At 39.7% G+C, this 26,318-nt stretch overlaps 2 protein-coding genes across 4 annotated transcripts in view; one reads left to right on the top strand and one right to left on the bottom strand.

The window, feature by feature from the left end:
• The first annotated feature begins 1,502 nt into the window (after nt 1-1,502).
• The window catches only part of mRpL12 (mitochondrial ribosomal protein L12), a 72,160-nt gene continuing 47,344 nt past the window's right edge, over nt 1,503-26,318 (top strand). Inside the window, exons 1-2 of the mRNA XM_067150343.2 lie at nt 1,503-1,668; nt 13,254-13,479. Of these exons, the coding sequence (XP_067006444.2) occupies nt 1,604-1,668; nt 13,254-13,479 (291 nt within the window). The 5' untranslated portion in view covers nt 1,503-1,603. The remainder of the gene's footprint in view (nt 1,669-13,253; nt 13,480-26,318) is intronic.
• The window catches only part of LOC136876397 (histidine protein methyltransferase 1 homolog), a 111,633-nt gene continuing 98,551 nt past the window's right edge, over nt 13,237-26,318 (bottom strand). Inside the window, exon 6 of one of the 3 annotated variants that reach the window (XM_067150340.2) lies at nt 13,237-13,371. In XM_067150340.2, the coding sequence (XP_067006441.2) occupies nt 13,367-13,371 (5 nt within the window). In that variant the 3' untranslated portion in view covers nt 13,237-13,366. The remainder of the gene's footprint in view (nt 13,372-26,318) is intronic. The other 2 variants (XM_067150338.2, XM_067150339.2) reach the window with 2 other exon arrangements.

Raw genomic sequence — 26,318 nt, 5'->3', positions numbered from 1 at the left:
CAATCGAACTCAATATTCCAACGAGTAATAATGACAGCAGTGATCAGGTAATCAGACATTAGAGGCTACGATCAAGAATTCTGCGGCTGCGATAACAGCTGATGTCTAACCATAATGAAGTTAAAAGACTACAGAGACAATTCGAAGACAACCCAGAAATTGATCGTTTGAATAAAGTAAAGGAAGCAGCCAAACATAATGGAAAAACGATCATTTTAAAATCAAATCCATAATTTTCGCAAGACAAATTCCGGGCAGTCCGAACAAATCACGCGGTACTATGTGCCGTGGGGTATAGTATCTCAAACGGTTACGAATATGGCAGGACTCCTGTTCTAGTGTCAGCTCCGTCACAAAGTACTCTGGCCAGGTAGCCTAAACGGAAAATGTTGATTATGTTTGTCGGGATTTCCCAATTAGTGAAGGGAATATATAGAGCAGAATTTAAAACTCTCATACCAACAGTGAGGAGTGTAAAAGTGATCGCTGTTTAAATGGCTAATTAGGTACGGCTCCTCTATAACCGAACCAGAGACAAGTTCGTTTACGTGGTCAACGTTGAAAGTGTATGCATATTGTAAAATCTCACCCTCTCGCGAATAAACTGTTGTGTGTTCTTGTAATCCGACTTTCAAAAAAGTTATCTAGTCCTGCTGCCTACTTCCTCGTTAAAGGCTTAGACATCTCCGATCTATCCCTTGTAGTTCAGAAATGATTACTGTAATGCCTTTCGGCAAAACAATCCAGATTTTGTGCATTTCTATTCACCAGCAGATAAAATGCATACAACGTGAAAAACAGAATAAAGTATCTCACTAATGAGACGGCAGATGCTGTCTCGCTAACTGTGAAATCTATAGTGGAATGTGTGTCTTGTCTGTTACAGAATCGGTTATTTTATGTTATAACTAGATGATTTTCTGGTGACGCAATAGATCTATTTAGTTCAGTGAGATTGTAGGGTTGATTGAATAACATGACGAACGCACGCACGCATAATGTACTATAACACGTATCCTGAAAACTAGGTCAGCGAAATAGTGATAGAAATTTTTTGCGCCTAATGCTGGTAAATAACAGTAAGAAAATTCGGAAAAGGTGCTCCGTTATTCGTGTCGAGAAAATTCTGAAATTGGTAAGTACCATGCAGCATGGGATGATCCTAATATATTATCTACTGTAACAGGCAAGATTTTATTATTTTACGTTTCTATATCTTAAGCCAAGCTCAAATGTCAAATGTTAGTTTCTGTATGTGCATTATTTTCTCAATTAGTAACATATTAAAGATTATTTTTCATTTTATATTGGTATTACGGACCAACTCTCATTTAACCAACATGTTCTCTGGGTGCGGTAAGTGCTGCCATCTGGAATATCGCTGTAAACGCAATTCTCGTGGCACAGAGCAGGCAGTATATAGAGATTGAGACGAGGGTGGGTAGATACTCTTTGGGTAGATGTGAAGAAGAAGATGATGAAGGAGAAGATGAAGAAGAACTCGTTACTGTAGAAGAACGAGAACAGTTTGGGAAGAGTACATAGCTCCTTCACTGTGCTTTTGATATTTTTTTTGCTTTTTGGCTGGAAAGTAACTGAAGTAATGATGCTTAATATGAGATTGAGAATATACCAATCTCTGAGGCAATGTAGAAGGGTTTCACAGTCGTAAGTATACTTTCGAATTTTCCATTTTAGTTATTGATTTCAGAGTTCCGGTCTTATGATAGTTACAGTTCGGTCAAGTGGTACAGCGGTAGTACTAAGGTTAGGTCTGATCTCATCGTAAGTTCTTTCGATTAATGTTAGTGGCCCCAGTTGAGTCTGATGTTTCTCCACTTTTGCCGGTTTCCTACCCATTTATATTTCTTATCTAACCGGTCCATGTTGATCACTGAAATTAATTCAGAATTAAACATTTTTATGCAACAACTTTTATCGTTGTAATTATTGTTGCTATTATTACACGTAAATCGAGCCCTGAAGAAGCCGAAACAAGCGCGCTGGGGGTTGATAAGAAACGGATGCAGAAGGACTGAACTGAGATTGACAAAAAGGGAACCCACCTTCTTGAATATGAGGGTGTATATATTGTCCTGTGATATGCTTGTCTCTGTCTTTCATTTCTGTTGATCCCTCTTCCCTTACCGGTGTTCCGTTTCATGTCTTTCCGTATGTTACTGGACTTTGATTTCCCCAAACCCCACGGCGCATTGCCTTGCAAACGACCGCTGCTCAGCCCGAAGGCCTGCAGATTATGAGGTGTCATTTGGGTCAGCAAGAAGATTCCTCTCGACCGTTATTCTTGGCTTTCTTGACCGGAGCCGCCATCTCACCGTCAGATAGCTCCTCATTGTAATCAAGTAGTCTGAGTGGACCTTGAACCAGCCCTCGGATCTAGGTAAAAATCCCTGACCTGGCCGGGAATCGAACACGGGGCCTTCGGGTAAGAGGCAAGCACGCTACCCCTACACCGCGGGGTCGGCGACTTTGACTTCAGTATATTTATTAGGAATCTGCAGGTGTTCCAAGAGTTTTTCAGTGCTGCTTTTCATCGAATAATCATTAGGCCTAGGCTGGAATAAAAGGATGTCTATTTGCAGAAAGATAAGGATGAAAAATCTTCAGGACTGGGAAATTAGAAGAAGAAAGCTCTATGAATATAGACTAATTAATGAAAGGTTCCATAGAAGAGAATGAGTGGCTTATAGGGGGATGTACTAAAAAAACAGTAAGGGAGACGATGGGACAGGAAATTGCTGCCAGTGGGAAGGAAGCGGCCGTGTCCTTAATTAAGGTACAGCCTCAGCATTTTCCTGGTGTGAAAATGGGAAACAACGGAAAACCATCTTCAGGGTTGCCGACAGTGGGGTTCGAACCTACTATCCTCTTCATATTCAGACAACACACTACACTACCAACCACCACAGAAACACGCAGTAGTGATTACATCCCTCCATACAGGGTTGGTGTCAGGAAGGGCATCAGGCCTTGAAACAGGGCCACATCCACATGTGCGATGCAGTTCGTACCCACGGGCAAAAGTGGTAGCAGAAGAAGAAGAAGAAAATACTTTTATTAGTGGCAAAATTAGGTCTCTGAGCTGTCTCTTAACCACACCTCCATTTTGTGTTGAGCTTTGAGCATGAAAGAGCGAATACGCTGTCCCAATGGATTGATCCCTCCCTAATTCACACCTATACTTTTCAGTTGGAATGCATGATCTAAAGGCTAAATTCCTACTGAACATATGGGGTTGGAAGAAATGTCACCGGCAGTCAAATTGGCTGCAGTTGGCTTCATGAACAATAGGCGATTTCTGGGATGTCGTACTGGATATTCAGAAATCATGTAGGCTTATATCAGATGACGAGGAACATTTCCCAGTGAGGGCCACTTGCACAAACTTTTCCGCATAAAAGTTGACAATAACCAGCATTAGAGGATTGCCAGTGGCAGTGAAACATAAATCGTTGGGACCTATTTACTTGATTTGACCATGGACACAAGTTGGAAAATAATGCCTTTAGTATTCGAGTTGCCAACCGTGAAAGCCTGTTACATTACAACTGGTACTTTAATTTTGGAGTCTGAGTTCATCAGATCTAAGTCTCTATTATATGGTTTCATTTTAAGCTTAATATTAAACCAGAGGATTACAATCTGTGTAGTTGTTGGCATTCAAGTACCTATGTTGCATGTTTAACCCTGGAGAAAAAAACCTTTAATTATCTTGTTTCACAAACATTTGTTATTTTTTACAATATGACAGAAATAAGGAAAATTTGGCTACACCTTTTATTATATGTTAATCACTAAGAAACAAAGGCCGCAACAGTTTTCTAACCAGTGCGTGGAATTTCCTCTTGGAAGTTGTCCGCACATCATGCAAATATTAAAGCTAGTAAGGTATGGAGGAGAGGGAAGTGCTCGTGTCTTTCCTGCACTTTTTGCACAGTGAAGATCCGGCAGTCGTAAAAATTATGAACGTTTTTGTTGTAGGGTTAATACTTCTATAGTGCTTGATAAGTAGTATGTAGTTAATTCAGTCTCTCTTTGGTAGTGTGGAATTTATGTTTCTAGAGAAGCCGTCCACTATTTTTAATCCCTGTTTAGATATCTTCAACTCTATGTAGTATTAGATAGCAATAAATCTGCTTCATGACAAAATTGTATGAGTAATGAAAATCAAACAAGTCGACATAGTCTTCTTCCTAGGCTTTTTCAAATTATCTGGGATTGACTCTGTACATGGATTTAGCCTAATTTTATGGCTGTATGCCTTTCTTTGAGGGATGTATTCACTTCTTACTTGTTTGGTGGTTTGTTGTATGATGTGTTGTATGTATTCAAAATGTGTATTAAGATAAAGACAAGCCCTAACACTTGCTCTCAAGCTAGAAGAATTAATCAGATGTGAATAAAATCCCAAGGAATCAAACCCAGGGCCCTCTGAATCGAAGGCCAGTTTGCTGATTATTCAGCCAAAGTGCCAGACAATGGAAATGGAACAAGTGCATGGACATAATTCAAAGAGGGAAGAATAGGAACACATACAAGGGAAAATACACAGACTGAGCAGATTTCGTGGGATAGCGGTGCACTGATGCGCAGGTGTGTTGTCTGCGCACCACACGCCCCCTGTGGCAGTTGTATAGGAGACCTTATGAGCAGTGAGTTGACACCGTTCGAACGGGGTATGATGGTCCGTGCCCGACGGATGGGAAGTGCGATTTTGGAAGTGGTGCAGGAATTCGGCTTCACACGATCAGCCGTGTCCAGGGTGTATTGTGAATGGTTGAATGCGGGTGTTACCGTCCACAACAGACGAACGACCGGCCGTCCAGCCACCCTCGATGACCATGACCGGCGACATCTGAGACGGATTGTCAGTAGTGACAGACGGGCAACCGTGCAACAAATCATGGCTCAGTTCAACACAGGCCATGCTAGACACGTCTCCCAGTGGACAATCCGTAGGAACATGGGTTCTATGGGGTATGGGAGCCGGCGCCACACATGTGCCACTGTTAACCCAACATCATCGGGCACAACGATGCGCATTTGTCGCCAGTCACCAGGGATGAACACTGGAACAGTGGCGTAACGTGATATGGTCGGACGAATCACGATTTCAACTGCACCATGCCGATGGGAGGCACCGTGTATGGCGCAGACCACGTGAAGCGATGGATCCCGCCTGCCTCGAAGGTGTGATCCAGGGCGCTGGTGTCTCAGTTATGGTCTGGGGGTGCATTTTCCTGGTATGGAATGGGCCCCCTAGTTGTTCTGGAAGAGACTTTGAATGGTACGTGGTATGTTGAGCTGCTCAGAGACCATCTCCACCCATTTTTGGCCTTCCAGCGCCCAGACGGTTCTGCGGTATTTCAAGATAACGCGCCGCCACATCGCTCCCACGTCGCCCGGGAATGGTTCCAGGAACATGCAGCGGAGGTCCAACGACTGCCATGGCCACCCAGGAGCCCCAATATGAACCCTATCGAGCATATCTGGGATGTCCTGGAACGCAGGCTCCGTGCCATGGATCCTGCACCCACGAACAGACCAGCATTGGCGGCCACTCTGCAAACGATTTGGTGTCAGCTGCATCCAGAGGACTACCAGGGACTTGTCGACTCACTTCCATGGCGTCTCACTGCAGTTCGCAGGGCCAGAGGAGGCTCCACACGCTATTAGGTGACTATCCCATTACATTTGCTAAGTCAGTGTATATTGACAGGCTAGTCTGGGCAGAGGGAGCAACAGAAAGAAGACACTAAATGATGGACTCCACAACTTCACCACTGCTCTCATCACAGTTCTTTCTCATCAGTTTCTTCTCAGCCTCCAGTATAGTCATGTGCAATCTCATGATAACCTGTAGCGGCAAGAGAAATCGAGATGCACCACACACACAGACACACATTATATACAGTTGATTGCTTATCATTTATAACAGCGCTATATGGTTGAGTTGCATTATTGTTCTGACAACTTCCTTCATTTGTCTTTGGTAGTGAGTAGTCCATGAAGTGTTACATTGGCGTGGTCGGTGTATAAGGTACTGCAATTGTCATCTGCACATATGAGGGGTCTAATAGCAAACCTGGCAATCTCCACTTTTGTATGTTTTGAGATATAACAAAAACAGTTTCAGCTACAGTGCATGCTCATTTTCATCAAATAATATGTACCTGTATCCAAAATTGCCTCCCATAAGTCCAACCCCTCGTCCACGTCGTGGGAGGTGGGCAACGGCATGAAGTAGGGGATTGCCTGTAGGGGTGATGTACAGCGGGGACTGTGCGTGCCCCAGGACCGCTACGGTAGCTGTGAAGGCCCTTCAGGAACCCTGAAAAGTCACGGCTAACAGGGCTCTGGTGAAGTCCTCAATGGCAGATGCGGCAGAGAAGGAGACCTTTGGAACGGCAAATCTGGCAGACGAGGTAACCCTTTTCCCTTGGGGTTGAAGAAATGGGGGAAACCACTGCCTTGTGGTGAAGAGGGATCTTCAAAGGCTAAGGGAGACAACCCGTACAGAAAACGGCAGGCTTGGAGGCTCAGGTAGCAGCCCCACCACCAAGCTCGGGTGCTGTGGGCTAATAACTCGCACATCTTAAATCCACTTATTAAAGAAAGTGAAGTGAAACGAAACCGGATGGATACCTCGATGACGAACTTTGGCCCAAAACTGAAAATGAGAATTGGTTGTTGAAATGTTAGAACTTTCACAGAAGAAGGTAAACTAAAGCAGGTTGAGAAAGAGATGCAAAATTATGGCTTGGAAATTCTTGGTTTAAGTGAAGTGAGGTGGTGCAATTTTGGAGAGATCATGACTCAAAATGGGAATACATTTATTTATTCTGGTCAGTCTGGGGAGGATGCTGAACGGAGAAATGGAGTGGGTATGTTGCTACATCCAAGAACAGTTTAATTGAATGGAGTCCCATCTCAGACAGAATGATGACAGCTAGATTTCACGGTAAAATTCAAAATGTAACAAAAGTAGTTTGTCATGCACCAACAGAAGTATCTGATGCCAACATGAAGGATCAATTTTATCATCAGTTGAATGAAACTATGAAGAATATAAATAAAAGAGATATTGCTATTATTATGGGTGATATGAATGTGAAGATTGGATCAAATAATGAGGGACTAGAGCATGTGATAGGGAAACATGGAATTGATGAAATGAATGATAATGGTAAAAGATTTGTAAATGTGTGTGCCAGCCAGGAAATGGTGATTGGAGGGACAATCTTTCCCCACAAAAGGTGTCATAATGTTACATGGGTATCGCCAGATCACAAAATAGAAAATCAGATCGACCATGTAGCTATTAGCAAGAAATTTAGAAGATCATTGACAGATGTGAGGAATAGAAGAGGAGCTGATGTTGGTTGTGATTATTATCTAGTAGTAGCTGAGTTCAAATTGAAAATAAAGGCTGCATCGAAGAAGTTTGCAACAAGAGAAAAAAAGAGGTTCAACATACAAAGGTTAAACAGTGAAAAGAGGAGGAAAGAATTTAGTCTGGAGTTGAAAAATCGGTTTGAAGTCCTTTCAAATCTCGAAAAAGAGGAAGAGTTGAGCGTGGAAAGAACTTGGGAAAATGTTAAGAACACTTACATACAAACATGTGAAAAAGTAATAGGTTATAGGAGCTATCAACATAAAGACTGGATATCTGAAGAAACATGGGATTTAATTGAAAAATGAAAAGAGGCAAAAGCTATAGTAAATCAAAGCAGAACAAGATAGCAGAAGTCAGAAACCCAAAGGAAATATTCGGAAATTGACAAAATGGTTAAAAGGAGTTGAGAAGTGATAAAGGAAGATGGATTGACCAGCAGGCACAAATTGCAGAGGAAGCTGAGAAGAAGGGTGATATGAAACAATATTACCAGGAAGTTGTCAAGAGGAGGTTATAGGAAGAATAAACCAGTGAGGGATAAGGAAGGAAATATGCTGTTATCACAAGAACAACAATTGAGAAGATGGCAAGAGTATTTTTCTGAAATTTTTAACAAAGATGATGGAAATGAGCAGGGAATTCAAGAAATAAAGGCTTAGATAGTGAAGAATCAAGAATAAAGCTAGATCCCCCAACAAGGCATGAAGTTAGGTTAGCATTGAAACAATTAAAGAATGTTAAAGCAGCAGGTATAGATAATGTAGATCCAGAAATACTAAAAGTGGATGAAGAGGCCACTATTAATTTGCTGCTACCATTACGGGGGGAAATATGTAAAGAAGAGAAAATTCCAGCTGATTGGAAAGAGGGTTTGATCGTGAAATTCCCCAAAAAAGGTGACTTGGAGAGGAATAACACTACTGAGCATACCAAGTAAAATTGTCTCTAGAATAATTCTAAACAGATTAAAGGATTCAATTGAGCAGCGTCTTCGAAAAGAACAAGCTGGTTTCCGTAGACAACACATCTGTGTTGATCTAAAAAATACGCTAAGAATAATTCTAGAGCAAAGTAATGAATGGCAGGCCACATTGTACTTGACATTCATAGACTTCGAAAGAGTGTTTGATTCAGTAAATAGGACCGTAATGTGGAAGACCTTGGTGAAATATGGAGTACCGGATAAGATCTTCAATCTCTTGAAAGCAATGTATGAAGGGTGTAGATGTAAAGTAGTACATGAGGGAAAACTCTCAGATTATGTGAATGTCACAAGTGGAGTTTGCCAAGGATGCATTCTTTCATCAACAATCTTTTAGTGGTGCTCGATAATGTTATGAGAAATATGTTGGGTGGAAGGAAAAGAGGAATACAATGGGGAATGGGGGAAAGACTGGAAGATTTAGAATTTGCAGATGATATTTGTCTTTTGTCTTCAAGAATTAGTGATATGAAACACAAGTTAGAAGGATTACGGAAGGAAGCAGAGGCTGCAGGATGCAATATAGGCTAAATGTTTTAAGACCAAGGAAATGAGAGTAAATGCTAAAATTGATGAAAGTTTGTTTGTGGCAGGAGAAGAGATTGAAGAGGTTAAAACATTTACCTACTTGTGAAGTGTAGTGACAAGAGAAGGAGGGGTGGAAGAGGATGTGAGAGCCAGAATAAGGAAAGCAAATGGAGCCTTAATGCAGCTGTATACAGTATGGAAGAATAACAAAATTTCAAGGAAAACGAAAATAAAAATTTTCAATACAAATGTTAAATCAGTCCTTCTATATGCTTGTGAAACTTGGAAGGTTACACGAACCATCACCAATCTCTTGCAGACATTTATAAACTGTTGCTTATGGCGCATCATAAACATCAGATGGCCTGAAATTATATCCAATGACGAGCTGTGGAGAACAACAAACCAAGTTCCAGTCACAGTGGAAATCAAGAGGAGGAAATGGATAGGTCATACTTTGAGGAGGGCAGCGGGATCTATAGAACGCACAGCATTGGAATGGAATCCGCAAGGGGCACAGAGCAGAGGTCGTCCTAGGAAGACCTGGAAGAGGACTGTAGAGGAGGAGGTTCTTGAAGTAGGGAAGACTTAGAAGGAAGTTAAAGCATTGGCAAGTCGACGACCACAATGGAGACGTTTCACGGATGCCCTATGTTCCGGTGGGAACGAGAGGAATTAAGTCAAGTAAGTCAAGTATCCAAAATTATATTCTAAGACTCAAGAGATAAGTAGAGGCTAACGTATTGCTCAGTAGTCTGGAAAATTGCAATTAAAATTTAGAGATTGCCGGGTATGCTGGTAAATGATGGAGATTGCCATGTTTGCTGTGATATAAATGGTTCACTGTTGTGCATTGGTTATGTAATCTATTATTATATTTTACACACATCTGTAATTGAAATATTTCCTCTCACATTATTTACTCATTTAATTCTTCAATTTGGTCTCAATAGTTTCATTAATTCTTAAATGCTTAAACATTTTTCAGCCACTAATAACATTTAAATCTCACACCAATAAGTCATCTAATTCTTCAATTCTGTTGCACAGTGGTTCTTCATTACAAGGCCTAGCGTCATTCCCTTCATCCCTTGCAAACAGATCACGTTGTATCGTAGGCCGTTGACGTTGTACCAGTCTTCTCCGTAATGCTTAACCAGAAAATTTCAGACGTCAGTCTTTTTTGTTTCCTTAACACGATTCCCTTCCTGAATTACCCGAGGTACAATCATGTTCACACCTTTTTACTTCTTATTAATGGAGCCTTAAGTACTTATATCCATTTTATAGTGAGGTTCTCCTCTTATGATGGCACTAATTCCTGTTCTAGTTCTCTTTATGTAGACTCTCTTGCATATGGAAATTTGGAAGTGCTATGATCCAGTTCCTTTAAAATGTTCTTGAACAGCAGTTTTCCAATCATACACTGCACATTGTTTTCTTAGTTTTACAACAGTAGCATGCTGTTCAGTAATGTCTTGGTAGCCATCAGGATTTTCAGTCACTTCATTCTTGCGGATGTCTTTTTCAGTATTTCCGAAAACTCTGTCGGGCGGAATGAAGCTATGTCCCACTACAGGAAAAATTACTTCCATCATCTTGAAGTTCTTTGGAGCGTGGCGTTGTAACCAGCTGGTGCACATGCCAAGTATTATGCTATTCTTATTTTGTCCACTGTATCCATCTGCGAATAATCACACTTTATCACCTCTTGAGAAATCTATTTTACTTAATCTATTATAGAGAACTGAAGCTACTTCATTTGCACCTGTGCCAAACTGTTCTTTTGTCCAACAATACGAAAAAAACAGTATCTTCGCCTAACTTAGATCTGGACAAACCTTCAAGTGTGGTAAGATTATAGAGGTACAACTGGCTGCTGTAGTATGCACTCTGGTCAGGCACTTTGGGTAGACAAAGGTTCTTCTGGCAGTCGAAACTCAAAGTGACCACATTGTCTTTGTTCTCTCGCAGCATTTGATAGAAGGCACAGGCTTTCAATTTGTGTGTTCTCTTCTGGGCCATAAAGGTACGTTTTTTGGCAGCATCACGTTCTCTCTTAATCTGTTCCCCCAGTTGTATACATTTAGAACATGCATCAGTTCTAGGAGTTCCAAATCCAAGATTATAATACCGGTATCTATTTAATACTTTTCTAATATATCCAGAACGAATGCGAAGTTGTACATCAGCAGCTTCGTTGTGCATCCTCCACATTTGGTTGATATTCAACGTTGCAAGTAAATATTTTCTTACTGAAGTTTCACCCAAGCAATAATGCATTTCCACACATTTAAACCTACTGATGAACACCATTACAGACGATTTCTCTTCAGCGAACAGCATGCTAACTCTGTCTCCTCTCCATCTTTCTTCTGGAGCTCGACCAGTCAACACAAAAGTCTTCTTTATGTAGCTTACCCTGTATTTGGTAAAGCTTTCTGGCATACAGGTATAATTTCAGAACTCTGTTTAACGTGGAATTTTGTTCGGAATTGCTTTGTGCATGTTGTCCATTCTTAGGGTGATGCCTAGAAATTGGAATCGCAGAAAAATACTTCATCAGAAGTGCATCTTGCTTCAGCTTATTATTGCTATGGTAGAATACTGCATGGAATGTTTGGATGTCTTTCGTTGTTAATTTACAGCACTGGAATACTTTTGTGTTGTGGCCACGCTTAGGATATTCTGGCAACGATTTAGAAGAATACCTACAAAGAAGGGAAATAATGTAATATTATTAACCGAAATGATCAAATTGTACACATACCTTGCAATACTTTATGTAATTCTGGAGAAATGAATGCAAAATAGAAAACTGAATGAACCTCAAAACTCTTGGCTAAATGTCTTTTCCACGTCTTTGGTTGTGACGGTGTTCTCCTTGCCTTCCTTGGTGATACTGGAGACACTGGTAATCCATTCTTGAATGCTCTAGTATTCACATTAACATGCGAGAATTGTAGTGCGATCACTAATTAAGGACACAAATGAAAAAAGACGCAAGAACATCAACATGTGTTCTTCTGCTCTCTGTGAGTACAGCAGCCATGATTGGCTGTGATGGAGAACTCTGTCTTTGCAGTGTAACATTGTCTGGAGATTGCCGTGTTCGCTATTAATCCATAAGTACCTGTTTTCGTAAAATAGGGAGAAAGTATGCTACAGAACGTTTCAGGACATGGAAGATAACGCTTTAAACTATTATTATCCATTGTCAGCTCAATTTCCTCCAAGAGTGGAAATTGCCGGGTTTGCTATTAGACCCTTTGTTTATCTCTCAAACTGTTGTTGTGCACAAATGTTGCAAATTATTTGAGTTGCAAAACGGGTAGTTTATTGGCCCTTGTGAAAAGAAAAAATGCACGCAGCTGCAATGCTGCAGCATGGTAGAAATCAGCCTGGTGAATTTGTGATGCTTGGTAAGGGCAAATATCGTGTGCAACAGTATACAACGGTTGAATGTATCGTATATAGTTAATAAAAGCTATTCCTGTTACCAGACTGTTTTCAAATCAATCCTTGATAAACTGAGTAAGGAGGTCCCTTTTACCAGAAGGGGACTCAAAAGTTTTTGCCTCTAAGATTGAAGGGTTTGTGTCTTCTATTGCTCCTTTCAGCCTGTTGAAAATAGCAGAGTTAACCAAGTTTAATTAGTCTTTTGAATAACATATTTTGGAATATCTTGAATAGATGGCAGAGATGGGATATTTATCTGAATTTTTTGGAGATCATTGCAGTCTTTTCCAGGCTTTAAAATGGCTGTCACATGTATCTGTCCATAGTTGCCCTTTAAGTAGTTACTAAAAAGCTGCGGAAGCTATTCAGAGGATAGTGTTATGAGGAAGGTGAGGGAAGGCCTAGAATTTTGAGTAGTTTATGAGCAAGTTTGTGGACAGGAGATGGTATGAATGTGAACAATTTCCCAGAGAACCCAAGGACATTGTTTAGCAGAGTATGTTACTTTCAAAAAATCCCTCCTGATGATTACCTATCAAGGAATTGTTTTCTTTATAGTGCTAAAACATGGATTGCAGGAAATATTTGTGTAAGAACACAGAGAAAGGCATAGGACCTAAAGCCAAATTTGTTTATATAATGTTTAGTATGTTTAGATTACAATATCCAAATATGATTATTTTATTTCTTCCATATTACATTAAGGAAAATGGCCATAGGCTTTTCTATGTGAAAGGAAAGCATTATGCAACTTCAGTACCTAGGCTATCAATATTTGTATCATTCTGTATACTTTCTCAGTGATTAGTTTAGCCATTGTTGAGTTATATATTAAAAACAGAATGTAAATGTTCTTTGTTATAATAGGCTTGTAAGCAGGAGCTCTTCTCAAGCTGCAGCAATGCAGGTCCCTCCAGCAGACGGGGACTCAAAAGTTTTCGCTCCTAAGATTGAAGGTCTTGTATCTTCTATTGCTCAGCTCAACCTGTTGGAGATAGCAGAATTAAACCAAGCTCTGAAGAAGAGGCTGAACTTACCAGATGCTCCGGTGATGGCTGTTGGTGCCATTGACAGGTCTGCTGCTGCCAAAGATGTTAGTATCTCATGATCTGTTTTTATTTTTTATTTCTATGTTGTGGTAGGTGTTGGAATTATTCTGGGTAGACTTCTAGTTATAATAATCTAACATAATGTGGCTTATGTTGAACTTGGAGAACACCTGAACTGAACTCATGGACTTAGTTGTTGATTTAAAAACAACTGGAAGGCCTTTAGCAGTGTTCAGTGTGTTCTGTCTGGCCAGAAGCAATTCTACTATGGTAAAGAGGTAGACCAGGGGTCTTAAATTGGTGGATTTGGGTCCAGATCTTCATCCTGATGCCCTTTTTCCCCCAGACCTGCGAGGTTAAAAAAAAAAAAAAGAAATGGCGTATGGCTTTTAGTGCCGGGAGTGTCCAAAGACTTGTCCGGTACAGGTCTTTTCTTTCTTTCTTTCTTTCTTTCTTTCTTTCTTTCTTTCTTGATTTGACGCCCTTAGGTAACCTGCGCACCGTGATGAGGATGAAATGATGATGAGGACAACACATATACCCAGCCTCAGTGCCAGCAAAATTAACCAATGATGGTTAAAATTGCCGACCCTGCCGGGAATCGAACCGGGATCCCTGTGACCAAAGGCCAGCACACTAACCATTTAGCCATGGAGCCGGACGAGGTTTGTACAATGTCAAAAGTATGAAAGAAAGGGAAATATTGCAATTGAAATCAATAGAAATATTTAAGAGATTAATGCACTATTTATATGTCACCTGGCCTAGAACAATACCGTATTTCACGGCATAATCGTCGCATCCTTTATTTTCAATACAAAAATCGGACTTTAAACCTTTAATTACATAATCGTCGCACGTCCAAATTTTGTTCACTAATCTGGTTAAAAGGTAAATGGAACTGCAACGTAAGTTGCACATGAATGCGCAATTTAAATACGTGTATGGTTTATGGGCAATTTGGCAACACAGTCACGTTTGCGACATGTTGCACAACGTATAAATAAATAATACCGGTATATGTACGACGCATGGCTTACCGGTAGACTATCGGCAGTTTGACAACGTGGTCGCGAGACAGTGTACTATTTATTCACCACCTACATATTATGAGTTCCCATTTGAAATACGTAAGGCTGTAAGTTATCGCTTATCGGCAACGTCGCCAGGAAATACCGGCTAGGTAGGTTGAATGGACCTCGAACCAGCCCTCAGATACAGGTAAAATTCCCTGACCCGGCCGTGAATTGAACCCGAGGCCTCCGTGTAAGAGGCAAGCACGCTACCCCTACACCATGGGGCCGGCTCCTGTGTTATTGCGCACAAAGTGAAATCCAAGACGATAACGGAGATTTCCACGGAATTATTCAGCCAAATTATTTACGATGTCTCAGTTGTCATCGCTAGACTCTTATCTTACTACTACGTCATAAGTGTCCGGGCATGGGATGAAAACTTTTATCCAAGCAGTCAAGATAATTATTATCTAATGCTATTAAAGTTTTATTTTATAAACTCGTCAGTAATGTAATGTAAAATCATCAATAACTGGGAAGAAATATTAACGTAATTACCGTATGTTTAAAAGAAATTGAAAAAAATGAATGTTTGTTACTGACATCTTGGAATACAGTCAACTATACAGTAGATTTACACCACGCTAGCTAGAGCTCCGGTTTGCGAGCTTTGCGCAAGCGCAGTAGTGTGTCGCAACCAACGAGCTAAACTGATAAATTGTTGCATGCTTCCTTGCTGCCTAACAGTATTGGCTGCTCTGGAATGGACAGATCACAGATGCATTTATTTGTTTCAGATTTACGTGATTACTGTAGACATGTGTGCGTGAGAATTTAAGTTTTTAATTTGTGTTTTGGGTGTTTGCAGAAATAATTTGTTTTAATAGTGAACAATTACGGAAAGTCATTTATATCGCAAAACATTAACGTGTGAAGCATTTATAAGCGATTATGGGTAAATATAGAAACTATTGTGCGGGCTTCAAGCTAAGCGTAATTGCCTTCGCTGAACAGCACGGGAACAGAGCTGCAGAAAGAAAATTTTCTGTGAGTGAAAAGTTGGTGCGTGACTGGCGGAAAGTAAAAAAACAAGCTAAAAAGCACAAACCCTTCTAGACGCGCGTTTAGAGGTCCTAAAACAGGGAAGTTTCCTATAATTGACGAAGAAGTGTTTAGGTACGTCAGTGAAATACGTAACAATGGCTGCAGTATATCATATGAAATGTTACAAATTAAGGGACAGGAGGTAGCGCGCAAACACAACATACCGGTAACTCAGTTTAAGGCGACTCGTGGGTGGATTAAGGGGTTCATGCGACGACACAATCTGTCAGTGCGAAGGAGAACAACACTAAGCCAAAAGTTGCCTGCTGATTACACGGACAAGATTGTAAATTTTCACCGATTTGTCATACGTTTGCGCAAGGAAACTTCGTACTTGCTTTTTCAAATCGGTAATGCCGATCGGACTCCAATCTTTTTTGATATGCCTCGCAACAGCACTATTGTGCTAAAAGGATCACAGAGTGTATTAATGAAAACCAGCGGTAGTGAGAAGTTGCGATGCACGGCAATACTAGCCATTACAGCTGACGGGAGAAAGTTGCCGCCTTACATCATTTTCAAGAGGAAAACGATGCCTAAGAATATACAGTTTCCCCGTGGAATTCATGTACGAGTGCAACCAAAGGGTTGGATGGACGTAGAACTCATGCTGGACTGGGTTAAAACTGTGTGGAATAGAAGACCTGGTGCACTACTAAAACAACCAGCTCTGCTTGTTTTAGATAGTTTCCGAGGTCACCTCGTGAACGAAGTGAAGCGAATTCTCACTACAAATAAGACACGACAGATAGTCATTCCTGGTGACCTAACATCTGCTTTGCAGCCACTAGACGTATGTGTTAATAAACCCTTTAAAGACCACTTACGTCGATTTTACAACGAGTGGATGAAGGGTGAAGAAGAGTTGGGATCTTATACCACCTGAACTAGTCTCCAAGAGCTTCAAAAGGACTGGGATTTCGAATGCACTAGACGGTTCCGAAGGTGACGCAGTGTGGCAGGGAGACGAAGAATCTGATACTGGTATTAACAGAGGCGAGGACGGCGCATCAGATAGCGAAACCTGCGATAGCGACACCGAAGATTTGGAATAAATTGTGTACCGGTAAGTCCGCATTTCACAACAAAGCGATAATTTTTTGCAAGTGTAATATTTTAACTTTAATACTCAAATTAATGACAAATTAACTTAATACGTTCATTTTTATTTTCAGGTTGGAAAAACGTTCGCCGAATTGTTGCGAAAAATTATGAATTTTGTTTTAGACTATTTTAATTATTTTGATGTATGAACGCGAGTATTACGTGCATCTTAAATTTGTATCAAATACAATTTAGTTATAAATACATTTTTTGAGTAATACAAATACTGGTATTAAATATTCATCGTATAATGGTCGCACCCTACAATTTTTTTCGAAAATTTTGGTATAAAAAGTGCGACGATTATGCCGTGAAATACGGTATTTGCTCTACAGATAGCACTACTGTATTTTGAAGATATGAGAGTGAACGCGTTTTCAATTTGCTCCAGTTTGCCTCTCCCCTGACTTGTTGGCTGTTGCTTGCTCTGCACACTAATTCAGAAATAATGCATCGCTTATACATCAGTGTAAGTTAACAATTATTTCAGTGAACTTCTTCGTCACAAGTAGTCAACAGTCAACAAGAGATGTAAAGTGGATCTGAAAATTATATCTTCAAACTTGTATGAGAACTGTAATTCTTCTTAGTTTTGCCTGAATTTATAGACTCAAAATGGACATGTTTAATATGCAGTGAGACATTTAATTTGATGAAGAGAGTTTAAAGTGGCATTTGAACAGTAAACATTCTAGCCACGAACAACAATTTCCACTGGGCAGTAATGAAAGAAGACGAGAGCTTAAATAGTTGAAAGATTCATTAGGGGCTGGTCAGCAATGCATGAGGCAGTTTACCACAGAATAAAAAAAGGCAACACAGGCATCTTTAAAGGAATCATGGATTTTAGGTAGGAAAAAGAAAGAATCATTTGTCACCTCTGAAAATGTGAAGGAGTGTGTTGTTGAAACAATCACCACGCTCTTTTCAGGTGATGGAAAACTGATTTAAACCACGAAAAGTATACCGTTATCTTCTGTTACAAATGTGCACAGCATAGAAGTGATGTTAATACTAAACTCGAGCAGGAAATAAGTTATGCTTCAATGTACTCTTTGTCTCTGGATGAATCTTCAGATAGAACTGACTTCACTTGATTGTGTATGTATATTCGTATTTTTAATGTTGTTCGACTTTTGGAAGAATTTTTTGGCTTGAAGGCTATTGAATGCAATCATGCAGAAGACATACATTGGGCACTATGCACCATCTTGTCATAGTATGATATGAATTGGGGAAAATTTGTTATCGGTGGCAACATGATGCTTGTAGCATGGTTGGAGAATGAGGGGCATGGTGCATTATAATTATTTGAGATCAAAATAGTAATGTTGAGTTTTGTCACAGTTTCGTTAAGGGAAAGATTTGTGTGCATAGCACAGAGTTCCACAAGGTAGGTTCTGAAAAGTCTGTGCCTTTTTGATCTCGCATAAAAAGTGAACAGAATGAGTGACTATACTCATAACATCAGACAACTCAGAAAATAATGTACTGCACAATGCAGTTTGGTGAATTCTGCAGTTCAACTTTTCAGGCTGTGGAAACACTACTTTCCATCGATTCTTGAGGAGAATGATGTTCCAAAGCAGAATTACAGATGGAAACAATAAAGCTGTGATGACAAGAAATGACTGAGAAAGTTGATGGATCATTTTGGCTCTCTTTTGATACAGATTCATACCCTAACTTGAGCAAGATTTTAAAATAAATGCCGACAATGTTTGGGTCAACATAAAATTCAAAAGTATGTTTTTCAATGTGCATTTTGTGAAAAATAATTTCAGATCCGGAATTACTAAAGAACACTTGAGAGATGCCATTGCTGTAACTTAATGCATTCCAAATTTTGAAAGATTTTGCAAGACATGCCACTTCTCTCACTGATGAAGTTACATGGGTGAATTGTATATTTCAGACGTGCGTGTGCTAATTGAATTTAAAATATCATTGATCTAAAATTTTGTTTGTATGCAAATGTGTTATATGTAAACATTTCGCTGGTTAAAATTTAAAAAAAAATGCATGGAAATATAGTGCTAATTGGTACTAATATACACATTGTTTACTTTTCTCTGTGATTGTTACACTGAGTAACCAATCGCTGTTAGCAAGACCAATACCTGTCTTACTCAACCAAATATTTGGACCCCATAGCCCCCTTTCCTCTGCTTTTACGGCCTCATTGGACCACTTCAGTCAATCATTTTCTTGTCATCTTTGATAGGTTGTCTTTCCAAATTGCCCAGTAACTTTTCATTCGTTCTGATCTTTTCTCTCGTCCCTCATCTGTAAATACCCTTTTCACTGTATGTTATTGTCTATTCTTGGTTTAAATATTATTTTTATGTTTTTCAGTTCCTTCAGATTTTCTGTTTTGGTTTGCAAATCATCCATAGTTATTTCTAGTTCTTCCATATCCTCTCCAATTTTCTTAATCCATCCTATTGTTGCTTCAGATTCCAGAGTTTCTCTATAATTTTTCTTTGTAAACTGTTTTCTGGTTTCCTCACAATGTGACCAGAGAAGAGATCATCTTCTTCTGTATAATATGTGTGATGGCCTCCGGTTCTCTGTACACTGCTTCATTTGGCACTATCCACCATTGTCCATCTTCTTCGATATTTTTTATTTATGTATGTCCTTGCTATTCTTCTGTCTACTTTTAGGATTTTGTCAATTTTTCTTTGAGCGACTTTATAAATAGTTTTGCTTCCATATGTCACCTCTGGTCCACATACAATAAAAAAATGTATCGATAAAAACCAAATTAAAACTTACAAGACAGCGGTCCACACTGTACTCCTCACCCATTGGCTTGTTGGATTCTCTTTCCAATTTAGATTCTTTCCCCATCTTCTGCAAATATACATCCCAAATATTTGAAGCTTTTCACAACTTCTAATGCTCTTCCATTTACTTCTGTATTCCCTCTTCCTTCTCTATTTCCTCTCGTCATGAAGTCTCCGGACTCATTCTCATATAAAATTTACAGGAAACCCACCCATACAGCAACAGCAATAAAACAAGATTCAATACATCCCAATTCTCACAAATGTGCTACATACGACAGCCTAGTTAATAGCGCATTCAAAGACCCAATGTCAAAAGCAAACCTGAACAAGGAACTCAATATTATCGTTTGATAGCTAGATTTAATGGCTATAATGAAACTTTCATCGAACGCATAATCAATAAGTTCAGACAACGAGCAAAATCAAATTTGATAAAAGATAAATCTAAACCCAAGTTATTTTTGACTTTCACATATCCTGGCAGTAAAAGCCAGACGCCATTTCATACCTCTCGTCATCGCTACTGTCTTACTCTTCTCCACATTTGTCTTCATTTCATATTCCTCTATCAATTCCATTCAGTAACTTGTTCTTATACTTCCATTTCATCTTCCCTTATTACTATGTCACCTGCAAAGAGTAAGGCCTATGACTCTGCTTCTCATTTTTTGTTATGTACTTTTGTGGATTTCATCCATGACTGTGATGAAGAGTATGACTACACATTAGTGGAAAAATTACATTGTAAAGATCCTAAGGATGTTAGAGCTATGCTAAAGGGCAGATGTTGCACCCCCTTGAAGCACCTTGGCTTCCCAAACTTCCCAATTATGAGACGCTTCAGTTTGTCTGTCCCTGTGGAATTGGTGCACCAAAGAGCCGTGATATGTTCCTTTTGCCTCCAAATACAACTTCAATTCTGCAGCCGCTGGATCAGGGTATAATTCATGCAATAAAGCGGCATTACCGAGCTCGTGTGGTCCGTCGAATGCTGTGCAACATTGCCACGAATAGACACATTAACATCAACATATTGGGAGCATTGCAGATGTTTAATGCTGCATGGAAATCCCTGAATGCAGACGTCGCCACAAACTGCTTCAGAAAAGCTAGAGTGGTTTTTACAGAAGACGTAGCAGAAAGTGAAGTGTTGGATGATGTGGAAACCGAGGAGAATTGGAAGCTTTTGTGTACGTTGGATGTGTCATAGTCTTACCGACTACAAAAGTAGACAGTGATGTAATAGTCCACAAAGAAATCACCAATGAGGAAATTGTGGAGGACATTATGAATGATAGAGATCCATGTGATGAGGAGGAAGAGGAAGACAACCCCCAAAATGATTGTCATCGACAGAACTTGACTCTTCAGCAGGCAACGAACATAGTACGTAGCCTTCAAGATTTTCTTGTGTCACGAAGTGATGTGCCAGAATCTGTTTTAAATTCATGTGCAGTGAATGGTGAATATTTGGAACGAGCTTTTATATCTGGATCTGTTCAGAAGAAAATCACATACTTTTTCAAAAAAATGAGGTTCTGGAACAATCTGTAGACTTGCTGGTACAATGTAAACATAGATTTTCTGAAAACATCTGTCAATACCCTAAAAACAACTAACGGATATAATACTAGGCGAGTTCTTAAGAATGGTCTTATTTCAGTATAACAAAATTTCAGAGCTCTCCAAAATTTTGTTATACTGGTATTTTACTGTATGTCCAAAACAATGAGAAAGTCTACTGAGCAAGGGAGCAGCTTTATAGTGTGTGAGGTAAGTCTGGGTAACCATTCATAAAAAATCAAGGCAAGAAATGCCTTCTCCAGACGTGTTTCAGTTGCCATGCATTGCAAATTCCTACACCAAGCCAGGCAAAAATCGCCTACCACCACCTTTTTCTAACACTCGCATCAGTCACCATATTGTACCGAGATACTATGTATGGCTGAGACACTCGGGCTTTTCCACATCTAGCCTGTCCTTGCTATCCAGGGTGCACTACATAAAATGCAGATGCTAAGATTACGACTGAATTATCTACCAACGGCAAACCTTGTAACTTCTGCAAGCTATTGAAATGATCAAATGAATAAACGGTGACTAAAATAAGTATAAAAAACAAGTTTGGGCGCCACCCGCAAAACAATTGCAGGAATAATTAACTCTGTAGAGCAACGAGCAACTCCCTCTCCCAAGGCGACGGTCATCAGGCTGACGAAGCTCCAGACTTACTTTATTACCTTACCTGTTGCTATTTAACCCTGAAATTGAAGTTGGGTAGCATGCCAGGTTCATCCTTACTCCACTGATAAAAGATTTAGTGCAAGTTTCATTCCATGACTTTACTCCCAAAATAAAAAAAAAATAAAAAAAATGACAAATACCACAATAATCATCACTTCACGAGACCAACGCCTGTTCGCTGTTTACAAAGGGCAAATATATAGACTACTAAAAACCACATACAAAAAAAAAAATCAGTTGACGAGACCAACTCGTGTTTGCCGCTTACAAGGGCAAATTACAAACATCTGCAAACCACCAACAAAATTATTTTCATTATATACATTTAACATACCTCCAGGTAAGAGTCCCACTGCACTCTCTACTGTTACAGAAGAAAATCCTAATCTGGTAAAGAAAAGTACGACAACTTTCTCTACGTACGGATGCAACCTTCTTTACGAAGAGCATCCCTAACCTTATTTACACACTTCTTCATCGACGTCTTGAGTCCTTCCCGATTGCTGCACAGGTTAGTGTGACGCCTCACGTTTCTCCAACTGAAACTGCATGCTCGGCCGACGATGAATTCCTTTCTCAAGAAATGTAGAGCTGTTCAAGCTCTACAAAATGGTCCGCGAGGGCATACAAGTATAATGTAGATTCAGTATGCACCACCACATCCACTGTACATTATCTTATAGAAGAATTGTAGTATAGGCCTAATTATTATACAGAGTTTATATATATATACACACACACACACACAAAATTCCCTACTACAAATTCTTCTTCTAATCTTAGGTTTTTACATATAAATAAACAAAAGTACATGATTTACATTACTTCAATATTACGAACTATATTACGAAAATTTCCTAACCTAACAATTTGGGGATCTTACATTCGTACGGTTACAATACCTCCCCTTGATTTGTGAAGATTTATATGCAATACATCTGAGCAAATCAGTCTTTTCAGTACAGAAGTCTACACAGCCTGTCAAATTCACTCAAGATTTAAAGAAAATTCACACATTCTTCTTAACATACACAGAACATCTGAACTTAAAATACTTCACCTTACATATCTCTTAAGATTGTGAATATTGTGTATACCAATCATGTCACCTTTGTTATTCAACAGGTGATAAGCACACTTGCCAACTTTCTTACCTATTGTGTGAGGTCCCTGATACAATTTAAAAAACTCGTGAATTTCCTTATTGTCTGCAGATGAAATGTGTGGAACCCTTACTAACACCTCCTCCCCTACTTCAAAACTATCTCCATAATACTTCCCCTGTAGCCTCATCCTCCTATCAGCTGCAAAATACTTCACCTTACATATCTCTTAAGATTGTGAATATTGTGTATACCAATCATGTCACCTTTGTTATTCAACAGGTGATAAGCACACTTGCCAACTTTCTTACCTATTGTGTGAGGTCCCTGATACAATTTAAAAAACTCGTGAATTTCCTTATTGTCTGCAGATGAAATGTGTGGAACCCTTACTAACAACCTCCTCCCCTACTTCAAAACTATCTCCATAATACTTCCCCTGTAGCCTCATCCTCCTATCAGCTGCCTTCCTTAAATTCTGCCTCGCTAAATCGATCATATCTGAGGACACCGCTTCTGCTGAGGATAGATCTGCCATGGTTGGCAAACTCACACAAAAACTCTCTTCCCATTCTTTCACACACAACTTACACAGACTTTCATTCAGAACACACATACACATTTCACAATCAAAACATCCCTCCTGTTCTGAAAACACACCACAATCGCACATCTTGCATCAATACTCTTCAACACTTCATTGAAATCATTTGTACTCATTTCAACATCAGATATTCCACTCAACATACGTTTGAATCGACTTCCTGTTCTCTCATACACATTGTCACTCTCACTTTCTTTGAACTGTCTCCAAATATCAAAAATCTTTCCAACACAATTACTCCTCATAAAATCTTCAAACCCTGTATCCCCATAATATTCACGACCCCTCTTATGAATTGCATTATGCACAAAATGTGACCTAACCTCCACTTCACAAAGACTTTCACCCACAGCATCGACAGTTTTCATCCATTCATCCTTATCGGACATACCAGCTTCAATCACCTCAATCTCATTCACACAACCATTCTCACATTTTCCTTCACTCACACTCTCTCTCTTCCTGAAATCACTCCATCCCGACCATTACTACTAAATTCTTCCACAATTCCTACATCTTCCATATCTTTCATCACTGTTCCCACTCGCACATTATTCATGCCATCAACACTGTTGCTCTTAATCCTCTTAACGGAAGTTTCATTAATCTCAAAATCATCACTACTCTGACACATTATCGACGTAACATTAATCTCCTCAATTACACCAACATCTACAAAATGATATGTCTTCCTCAAAGACTCCTCCACAAAATAATCTTCATCACCTTCACAACTAACTACCTTTTCAATTTCTGTAACTTCCCAAAGAGCATCAATTACCACAGTGCTTTCACCATCAATTTTAGCACACAGTAGGTCCTCCAACAAATCCTCCTTTTCTTCACACCCCTTGCCCCCAAAATCTCTCAGATCATCACTCTCCCTCCCTACATTATCAACTGCTTTCTCCACACTACAACCCCAATCATTAGCTGCTGTGCAATGCTTATCAATTAAATTACTTACCTCCTCCCCTACATTACTAATTTTATCACTTAATTCCTTCCCCTGATTTAATTTGACTACTCAAATTATTCCCTTGATCAATCAGTTTGGCCAACTGCTCCAATACCAACTTCATGAGATTGTTACCCCCCATATTACATTGGTTATGCTCACTACTTTCCGCTTCACCCCCATGGCAATTCCATACACTTTTTCTGTAGACATATTCACTCTGAAAACTATTCAAAGTTTTGTGTCCTTATGTCAAAGCTACTCTACTCATCATTAACCAACATACTTTCTTTATGTACTTTTCTTTTTCTCAAATTCATTACACTACTATTACTCTTACTATTATTCATATTCCACTGATAAAATACAGAACTCAAAACATGACAACACCGATACATAACTCCTAACACAAGCTCGCTAAAACACTGGACCAAATGTGCCTATCGAGCTTTTATAGCAAGTCTGGATATCATTCTGCCCCACGTTGGGTGCCAATTGTAACTTCTGCAAGTTATTGAAATTATCAAATGAATAAACGGTGACTAAAATAAGTATTAATAACAAGTTTGGGCGCCACCCGCAAAACAATTGCAGGAATAATTAACTCTGTAGAGCAACGAGCAACTCCCTCTCCCAAGGCGACGGTCATCAGGCTGACGAAGCTCCAGACTTACTTTATAACCTTACCTGTTGCTATTTACCCCTGAAATTGAAGTTGGGTAGCATGCCAGGTTCATCCTTACTCCACTGATAAAAGATTTAGTGCAAGTTTCATTCCATGACTTTACTCCCAAAATTAAAAAATTAAAAAATGACAAATACCACAATAATCATCACTTCATGAGACCAACTCCTGTTCGCCGTTTACAAAGGGCAAATATACAGACAACTAAAAACCACATACAAAAAAAATCAGTAGACGAGACCAACTCGTATTTGCCACTTACACGGGCAAATTACAAACATCTACAAACCACCAACAAAATTATTTTCACTATATACATTTAACATACCTCCAGGTAAGAGTCCCACTGCACTCTCTACTGTTACAGAAGAAAATCCTAATCTGGTAAAGAAAAGTACGACGACTTTCTCTACGTACGGATGCAACCTTCTTTACGAAGAGCATCCCTAACCTTATTTACACACTTCTTCATCGACGTCTTGAGTCCTTCCCGATTGCTGCACAGGTTAGTGTGATGCCTCGCGTTTCTCCAACTGAAACTGCATGCTCGGCCGACGATGAATTCCGTTCTCAAGAAATGTAGAGCTGTTCAAGCTCTACAAAATGGTCCGCGAGGGCATACAATTATAATGTAGATTCAGTATGCACCACCACATCCATTGTACATTATCTTATAGAAGAATTGTAGTATAGGCCTAATTATTATACAGAGTTTGGGTATCAAACACTTAGTAGCGTCTTTTACAGAACGTTCACCGCAAAGCCGGAAACTTGTTAGCATCTGTGATTATACCATGTTCATTCCGTAAAAGATACTCGCAAACAATTGAAGATCGCATAGGAAACTGCGTAAAATATGTAGCTCCCACACACCGGTCCGAATGAGAAAAACACAGAACCAGCATCAGAATTAGAATGACTTGCCGCACACGCGTACATCCTTATATAGGCTTGCCACACGTGGTTATAGCGTCTCGAAAAGTTTACTGGTAGAAACGCTCTCACAGGCACTTCTTGACGCGTCACTCAGTCAACCCAACCTCGCTTAAAACAAAGCCCTCATATTGGCTATCGAGTGTCTGATGTGACATAGAACGTCCACTCACATATATCCACATTGATCCACTCCAATCTTCAGCCTATACTACCTGCCGTACCCCAGGTTTCCAAGCCACTTTCTTGCAACACATTCAACTGACTTCAGGCGTCTTTCCCAATATAGCCACTGTTTTCCGCGTTGCACAGTTCTTGAGCAATCTACACTGAGATGCCA

This window comes from Anabrus simplex, chromosome 6 (assembly GCF_040414725.1).
Source record: "Anabrus simplex isolate iqAnaSimp1 chromosome 6, ASM4041472v1, whole genome shotgun sequence".
Classification (NCBI taxonomy): domain Eukaryota; kingdom Metazoa; phylum Arthropoda; class Insecta; order Orthoptera; family Tettigoniidae; genus Anabrus; species Anabrus simplex.
This window is presented reverse-complemented; position numbering and strand designations above follow the sequence as displayed.